This window comes from Syngnathus leptorhynchus, chromosome 14 (genome assembly GCF_054491065.1).
Source record: "Syngnathus leptorhynchus isolate UIUO chromosome 14, UIUO_Slep, whole genome shotgun sequence".
Lineage (NCBI taxonomy): Eukaryota > Metazoa > Chordata > Actinopteri > Syngnathiformes > Syngnathidae > Syngnathus > Syngnathus leptorhynchus.
Genome location: NC_141208.1, coordinates 10,394,407 through 10,403,298, shown reverse-complemented (window position 1 = coordinate 10,403,298; position 8,892 = coordinate 10,394,407). Strand labels below are relative to the sequence as shown.

General features: G+C 48.1%; 1 protein-coding gene across 5 annotated transcripts; it reads right to left on the bottom strand.

Annotated features, from left to right (window-relative positions):
- Window positions 1–429: 429 nt before the first annotated feature.
- LOC147046621 (sentrin-specific protease 5-like) lies at window positions 430–8,710 on the bottom strand. Of its 5 annotated transcripts, none has more exons than XM_085930801.1 (10): window positions 8,517–8,710; window positions 3,800–3,899; window positions 2,951–3,056; window positions 2,683–2,827; window positions 2,542–2,589; window positions 2,357–2,434; window positions 1,833–1,970; window positions 1,669–1,752; window positions 1,529–1,597; window positions 430–1,447 (listed from the first exon to the last, which is right to left on the bottom strand). In XM_085930801.1, exons 1-10 carry the CDS (start codon window positions 8,568–8,570, stop codon window positions 1,325–1,327), a joined length of 945 nt encoding a protein of 314 aa, XP_085786927.1. In that variant the 5' UTR covers window positions 8,571–8,710; the 3' UTR covers window positions 430–1,324. The 5 variants fall into 5 exon arrangements, with proteins under 5 accessions (XP_085786927.1, XP_085786925.1, XP_085786926.1 ...); XM_085930799.1 differs by lacking the exon at window positions 8,517–8,710 and adding an exon at window positions 7,996–8,408 and having other exon boundaries at window positions 439–1,447; window positions 3,260–3,899; XM_085930800.1 differs by lacking the exon at window positions 8,517–8,710 and adding an exon at window positions 8,023–8,408 and having other exon boundaries at window positions 439–1,447; window positions 3,260–3,899.
- Window positions 8,711–8,892: the final 182 nt, after the last annotated feature.

Sequence of the window (8,892 nt, the reverse complement as noted above, 5' to 3'; positions counted from 1 at the left end):
CGACGAGACTCAATACAGATCGGAGGTCGACCTTTTGGCCGCATGGTACAGGGACAACAACCTTCTGCTGAACGTCAACAAGACCAAGGAGATTATCATTGACTTCCGGAAGGGTCACACCCACCACCTGCCGCTGACCGTCGACAGTGCTGTGGTGGAGAGAGTGAGCAGCACCAGATTCCTGGGGGTACACATCAGTGAGGACCTCTCCTGGACCACCAACGCTGCGTCGCTGGCGAAGAAAGCTCAGCGCAAGTGCTCCTCCCGCCATCATGACCACATTCTACCGTGGCACCATTGAGAGCGTCCTCTCCAGTTGTATCGCTGTGTGGGGTGGTGGCTGCTCTGAGTGCAACATGAAGGCCCTGCAGCGCATAGTGAACACTGCAAGTAAAATCATCGGGGCTCCACTCCCCTCCCTGAAGGAAGTTTACACCTCCCGTCTCACCCGCAAAGCGGCCGCAATTGTGTGTGGTGAGTCACCACGCACACTCTTTGTTTGTAATTCTGCCCTCTAGGAAGAGATACAGATGCCTGCGCTCCCGCACCACCAGACTCAGAGACAGCTTCGTGCTCCAAGCTGTCCGGATCCTGAATTCCCTCCCCCCTCTACAGCGTCCTGTTCTTTTGCGCTATGATCTGGCTGTCTGCTATTAGCGCGCTTGCTCCATTTTGCTGCTCTTATTTGTTTATTTATTTGTTTATTTATTTGGGTTATTTGCTTATTACTTCTTTGTTGCTCTTGTCTGTTCGTTTTTACTCTTTGTGCTATTTGATGTGAGTGTTGTGTACTGTGTCTAGTCACCGTGGGACAGTGGGAAACGTAATTTCAATCTCTGTGTGCCTTGACGTGAAGAAATTGACAATAAAGCGGACTTTGACTTTGATATATTAAGGCTCACTTGATCAAGTCAAACAGGAAAAGGACATCATGCTATTTCAAGCAAGCAGTCATAGTCAGGCCCAGATTTCACATTTCTAAAAGGCAGCCTTGCCTTGGTTATTACAACATAAGATAAGATGCGTTCGAGCTACACTGCAATAGAGCTGCAACTGCAATGATCATTTTAAAATGCTCAAACTCAGAAAAATTTATATAATTATTAATTTATTAATTAATTTGACTTAATGATAGGATGAATCTAAAACTATGTATTCTATAACTCTTCCAGTCTCTCTTTTACATTTTCTGAAGCCACTCTTACTAAACTCTTGAACATTTGCACAATAAAGTTTTGTGTTTAAAAAAGGCCAAATAAAGTTCACCAGATTTGGGCAGTTTTCATCCATCCTGAAATTTCATCTGTTTTTTGTGAGCAGTATGTCACTGTTGAGCCTGTTCTTGGAGGTTACATTCACAAAGCTCCTTGTAGATTCGCTTGCGTATCCCAGGTATGTTTTTCTGTGAAAAGTCAAGTGGCTGAGCCAAGGCGAGGCATCTGGAATACTGAGAAGGACAAAAAAAAAAAAAAAAAAAAAAAAAAGGATTTTTGATTGAATCATCCGGTCTGATATTGGTGAAGCATACCAGACTGGGGGAAAGTACCTCCAAGACAAAAACGCCACAGTCATTCTCATTGGTTTGCTGTGGCAGATTCTGGAAAAGAAAACAAATAGGTAGCCTGTAGGTCGAATTTTCTGCCCCGTTTTGTTCTGCTTATTGCATACCTCTTCTAGTGACATGGTCCAACCATTTATGAAAGACGTGCGTCGCTGCTCTCTCGCTTCTACGATCAAGTAGTTCAGGATGTTCTGTGGTAAACAAAAATACATTCAGTAATAGCGTGATACCGGCCGGCGCAACCAATCGCAACAAAGAATTTGGACTGTACCTGTGCAACGTCGAGCGGTTCATTCCCTTGAGAGTCAAACAGACAGATCTTCTTTCTCACGACATCTGTGGCTACCAGACACCAGTGAACCTCCAGATGGATGGGCACCAACAGGAGACTCTTGGAGAACAAATCAACCTGCAGATTTGGGCATAAATAGCAAAAACATTATGAGTAATTCATTCATATATTTTCTTTTACAATTGCCTGTATTTAGAGTTGAAACTGTGGATGGACCACTTACAATTATCCTGACACTTGAATATGTTTTCAAACTTATTTTTAACATTACTATGTAAATTAAATGACTTAGTTTGATTTAGTAAAAATTGGACAGGACGTACGTACGACAAAGACTCTCAATTACGTCTACCAACAACCCAGGCTGAAGTTAGCTCCTCCTGGATTTATGCTTTACGGAAATCAATCCAAATGAAAGTCACACTTGGAAAGTAGGAATTAGTATTTTGATGGGTCCACCTGTAAACAATTTATTTTTAAGAGTCTGTAGAATGAAGAAGCACCTTCTTCGTCCATCTCTTAACACCGCTATAACCCTTGGTCATGAGCTGTCGATGGAAGAAACTGTTGAAAAAATGGACCTGGAAAGAAGAACAAAGAAAACAAGAGTCATCTTTTATGCCCGATATTTTGCATCACGAGCCATCAATGGCAGTGTATAAGAACAAAGTTAATGATCCTTGATTACCTTGTATTGAGCAGCCTCCATAATCAATTCCCCATACATGTTTATGACCTACAGGAGGAGAAAGAAAAACAAAAGATGGTGCATGTTCCGAGAATTGCTCTGCTCAGTAAAGTGAAATTTGAGATGCTAAGCACATGAAACCTGGTCATTGAGCCAGTTCTGATAGGCCAGCGTGGTCAAATCATCCAGTGTCAGGGTGTGTTTCTTAAAGACCACTCGGAAGGAGGGAATAGGTTTCCACATTTGAGAGATTTTGCACTTTACAATCTCATAGATGGATTTTCTCCTGCAAAAAAAATTATTAGGCATATTTAAAATTGAATGAACAAACAAGAACATAATTGTGGATAATCTGTGCGTCATTAAAATAAAGTATTTTTTTATATTTCTTTTGCTTTCAGATATTCACCTGTCATTAAAATCGGTGTTAAACATTCTCTTCAGGTGTCTCGGCACGTCATGTTTTTGCAGTGGGATGAACGTTCCATACATTGTGAAGAAGTCATCAAGAAATTCTAGAGAGATTACAAACACAGGCAATGCAAATATATTCTCAACATTTTGGGACTTTGAGTGAACCAAAATTGCAAAAATAACATTTGTATAGGTGACCTTCTCTGGACTACTGAACTTCACAGGTGCAACTGTTTGTTTTCAAACTTAAATGCAGCACACAGTTGGAAAACAAAAACATTTTTATTTTTAAAACGATAAATACCATGGATACTATCTATCAGTTTTGTGAGGCCAACTTCATTTTGAGGGGGTATTTTGCTCTTGCTGGAGATTTTGGTGTCGGCATTTGAAGGTAGTTCCTGAAGGGCAGCAGTGCTTTGTGTTGATTGGTCATCAACAAGCTTCTGACAACAACCACAGTTTCTTTGTTTCTTGAGATGACAATCCAATCCAGTGAGTGTTATTTTGGAGGGAACTGCAAATTCAAACTCTGCAACACTTTCTGGTTCCATGCTTGTGGTTTGGATGATGGTGCCCGGAGGGTAGGATGTTTGTGAAAAATGTGTTGTTTTACTAGCACATATGGGATCTGGATCCGGAGTGGCTGTCTTAATTTGTGATTGTTCTGGAACTGCTGAAGGATACATGTGATAGTGTCTTTTACTTTTCAGCGATTGGGCCTTGATCTTGAGACATGCTCTGTTACGCCATATTGGCAAAAATCTTCTGCCTCTAATTATATTCCAAAAGTACTTCTCTCTCCGTTTCCGCCACATCCACAGCTGCAATTTACAATACAAACGTCTCTTAGCCCGCTTGGAGAGATGTGAAACGCCCTTGATTGAAGACATAGATTTCCTTGGTTTGTACTTGAGGTAGTCCAGCTTCCTTATCCGGAACACCTGGAAGAGTTGGAGAGTGTTACAGGAGGAAAAGTTTTGAGAGTTAGACTAAAGTGAAGCTCCATTTATCGTGGGGTACGCTCAAGTCAAATTTATTACAAAGTTCCTTCTTGACTGAAAACAAAAAGCGAGAAAACCCATTACTTAAGGAAAATGCTGCACTACACACCAGTCTAACAGGGATTGGTGGTTTAGTTATACGGATAGAAGGGTGAGGGATGTAAGGGCATCTTATTTTATGATTACAATGCATGGTGACATCCCATATACATAGTATTATTACGGGGGGGCGACAAGGTGGTAGAGTAGTTTTCGTCTAACCCGAAGGTTAGTGCTCAATACTCAGCTAAGGAAAAGCGACCAGACCTGCTTTTTTCCCCGGACATGTCCTACTTTTGAGCCTTAAAAAAATGTCCGGGGGGAATTTCAATAATTGGCCGGGATTTTGTTGGGCTGCCTCAAACATAATACATGTACAGTACATTGTCACCTCCGTGAGTCGTCACCTTATCGTGGTGTGGTGGAGGGGTTTGCGTGCCCCTATGATCCTAGGAGCCATGTTGTCTGGGGATTCATGCCCCTGGTAGGGTCACCCATGGCAGAAGGGTCCTAGGTGAGGGGCCAGACAAAGCACGGCTCAGAAGACCCCTGATGATGATTACAATAAATGGATGTCGTTTTCCCTCGCCCGGACGCGGGTCACCGGGGCCCCTCTCTGGAGCCAGGCCTGGAGGTGGGGCTCGAAGGCCTGGCTCGCTCATGGGGTCCGGTCGGGCATAGCCCGAAAAGAAAACGTGGGTCCCCCTTCCAATGGGCTCACCACCTATAGGAGGGGCCAAAGGGGTCGGGTGCATAGTGAGCTGGGCGGCGGCCAAAGGCGGGGACCTTGGCGGTCTGATCCCCGGCTGCAGAGGCTGGCTCTAGGGACATGGAATGTCACCTCTCTGGCTGGAAAGGAGCCCGAGCTGGGGTGTGAGGCAGAAAGGTTCCGACTAGACATAGTCGGACTTGCCTCCACACATAGTTTGGGCTCTAGTACAAGTCCTCTCGAGAGGGGCTGGACTCTCTTCCACTCTGGAGTTGCCCACGGTGAGAGGCGTCGAGCAGGTGTTGGCATACTTATTGCCCCCCGGCTGGGCGCCTGCACATTGGGGTTCACCCCGGTGAGCGAGAGGGTAGCCTTCCTCCGCCTTCGGGTGGGGGGACGGGTCCTGACTGTTGTTTGTGTCTATGCACCGAACGGCAGCTCAGAGTACCCACCCTTCTTAGAGTCCCTGGAGGAAGTGCTGGAGAGCGCTCCTTCTGGGGACTCCATCGTTCTACTGGGTGACTTCAATGCTCACGTGGGCAATGACAGTGAGACCTGGAAGGGCGTGATTGGGAGGAACGGCCCCCCCGATCTGAACCCGAGCGGTGTTCTATTATTGGAATTCTGTGCTCGACACGGATTTTCTATAATGAACACCATGTTCAAGCATAAGGGTGTCCATGTGTGCACTTGGCACCAGGACACCCTAGGCCGCAGTTCGTTGATCGACCTTGAAGTCGTGTCATCGGATTTGCGGCCGCATGTTTTGGACACTCGGGTGAAGAGAGGAGCGGAGCTGTCAACTGATCACCACCTGGTGGTGGGTTGGCTCCGATGGTGGGGGAAGATGCCGGTCCGACCTGGCAGGCCCAAACGCTCTGTGAGGGTCTGCTGGGAACGTCTGTCAGAATCCCCTGTCAGGAAGAGCTTCAACTCCCACCTCCGGCAGAGCTTTTTCCACGTCCCGTGGGAGGCGGGGGACATTGAGTCCGAGTGGACCTTGTTCCGCGCCTCCATTGTTGAGGCAGCCGACCGGAGCTGTGGCCGTAAGGTTGTTGGTGCCTGTCGTGGCGGCAATCCCCGAACCCGGTGGTGGACACCGGCGGTAAGGGATGCCGTCAAGCTGAAGAAGGAGTCCTATAGGGCCTTTTTGGCCTGCGGGACTCCGGAGGCAGCTGACAGGTACCGGATGGCCAAGCGGAACGCGGCTTCAGCGGTTGCTGAGGCAAAAACTCGGGCGTGGGAGGAGTTTGGCGAGGCCATGGAGAATGACTTCCGGACGGCTTCGAGGAAATTCTGGTCCACCATCCGGCGTCTCAGGAGGGGGAAGCAGTGCACGGTCAACACTGTTTACAGTGGAGAGGGTGTGCTGCTGACCTCGACTCGGGATGTCGTGAGTCGGTGGGGGGGAATACTTCGAAGACCTCTTCAATTCCACCGACACGCCTTCCATTGTGGAAGCAGGGCCTGGGGACTCTGAGGCGGACTCTCCAATCTCGGAGGTCGAAGTCACTGAGGTAGTTAAAAAACTCCTCGGTGGCAAGGCCCCGGGGGTGGATGAGATCCGCCCGGAGTTCTTAAAGGCCCTGGATGTTGTGGGGCTGTCATGGCTGACACGCCTCTACAGCATTGCGTGGACATCGGGGACGGTGCCTCTGGATTGGCAGACTGGGGTGGTGGTTCCCCTCTTTAAGAAGGGGGACCGGAGGGTGTGTTCCAATTACAGGGGAATCACACTCCTCAGCCTCCCTGGTAAGGTCTATTCAGGGGTGCTGGAGAGGAGGATCCGTCGGGATGTCGAACCTCGGATTCAGGAGGAGCAGTGTGGCTTTCGTCCTGGCCGTGGAACAGTCGACCAGCTCTACACCCTCGGCAGGATCCTCGAGGGTGCATGGGAGTTCGCCCAACCAGTCCACATGTGTTTTGTGCACTTGGAGAAGGCGTTCGACCGTGTCCCTCGGGAGGTTCTCTGGGGGGTGCTTCGGGAGTACGGGGTGCCGAGCCAACTAATAAGGGCGGTTCGGTCCCTGTATCACCGATGCCAGAGTTTGGTCCGCATTTCCGGCAGTAAGTCGGATTCGTTCCCAGTGAGGGTTGGTCTCCGCCAAGGCTGCCCTTTGTCACGGATTCTGTTCATAATTTTTATGGACAGAATTTCTAGGCGCAGCCGAGGCGTTGAGGGGGTCCGGTTTGGGGACCTCAGCATCGCGTCACTGCTTTTTGCAGATGACGTGGTGCTGTTGGCTTCTTCAGTCCGTGATCTCCAGCTCTCACTGGAGCGGTTCGCAGCCGAGTGTGAAGCGGTCGGGATGAGGGTCAGCACCTCCAAATCCGAGTCCATGGTCCTCGGTCGGAAAAGGGTGGAATGCCCTCTCCGGATCGGGGATGAGATCCTGCCCCAAGTGGAGGAGTTCAAGTATCTTGGGGTCTTGTTCACGAGTGAGGGCAGGTTGGAGCGCGAGAGTGACAGGCGGATCGGTGCAGCGTCGGCAGTAATGCAGACTCTGTACCGGTCCGTCGTGGTGAAGAGAGAGCTGAGCCAAATGGCAAAGCTCTCGATTTACCGGTCGATCAACACTCCTACCCTCACCTATGGTCACGAGCTATGGGTCGTGACCGAAAGAACGAGATCCAGGATACAAGCGGCTGAAATGAGTTTCCTCCGCAGGGTGTCCGGGCTCTCCCTTAGAGATAGGGTGAGAAGCTCGGTCATCCGGGAGAGACTCGGAGTAGAGCCGCTGCTCCTCCACGTTGAGAGGAGCCAGATGAGGTGGCTCGGGCATCTCATCAGGATGCCTCCTGGACGCCTCCCTGGGGAGGTGTTCCGGGCATGTCCCACCGGTAGGAGACCCCGGGGTCGACCCAGGACGCGCTGGAGAGACTACGTCTCTCGGCTGGCCTGGGAACGCCTTGGGATCCCCCGGGATGAGCTGGAGGAAGTGGCTGGGGAGAGGGAGGTCTGGGAGTCCCTCCTAAAGCTGCTGCCCCCGCGACCCGACCCCGGATAAGCGGAAGAAGAAGGTGAAGTACATTGTCAATAGAATTGCCACTCTGTTCCATTTCACTCAATTCCAGGTTTTTCTGTATCGTTCAGCAATAAGTCACACCCTTCTCCTCAAATCTAGTCACCTTGCTACAAAGTAGGGTGGGCTGGCCAGTGTGTTTACAAGCAATGCCGAAACAAAAATGGACGATCACAGAGGAGTTGAAAAAAAAAAAATCCTTTGGTTTCGCCAGAGACGTGATCCTTATGAAGCCGAATGCTTGACATGAAAAGCAGGCACTTACGTGTCTGTGGCAAATAAGCCAACGCACCTCGCAAGAGGACTGAAGAGGAGACCTTTTTTTTTTTCTTAAAATGCTGCACCGAAGGCCGTATTTCTTTTCTTTTTTTACTTAGTGTACCACCATACAACTAAAGAATGTCAGTGTACACGTTTTTGTTAGTGTAAATATGTTTTTGTTATTGTATATATGTTGTTTTGTGTTATTCGGGCCAATAAATGTAATTGCTATACAGACACCATGTCATTTGTGTCACACAAATGAAAAAAAAAAAGACCACGCCCTCTTCCAAAAAAGATGTCACCCTAGTTAAGACTATGTCAAAAGGTCCGTGATCAAGATACGTAACCCCCAGTTGCTCCTGACGCTGCATCCTCAGTAGGTGAATGGAAGACAGGGTAGTAGCCCATTTATGAATACAATTGAAACAATTGTATAATAAAGTGACGTTTAGACTCACTAATAATACGTCTGCGAACGTATGCAGAGTAAAGTGAAAATAAAATAAAACTACAACAACGTACCATCAGTCGTAATAGATGTATTGCAGACGTTTCCCAGGCGAAGAAGTTTAACATAACTGTATTTCCGAGAGTAGAATAGCCACTCTAACTTCTCGACAACAAAATATAGCAAGAAATGACTGCTTTTCTACATATTATATAGCATGCTGCGCGCGGAGCCACGGACATCGGGTGTCGCATTTTGATGACGTTTTGATGCACGTTGTCCAATAAAATTTGGGCAAGAAGACTAACCTCTACGGTAGTATCACAAAGATGGCAAGATGCCTACGAGGCGGCCATATTAGAAGGGACAACGCTCCCAGCAAAGGCCATCTGAACTGTATTCATGACACAGTTGGAATACAAAATACAAATGGTTTTCTTTTAATTCCAC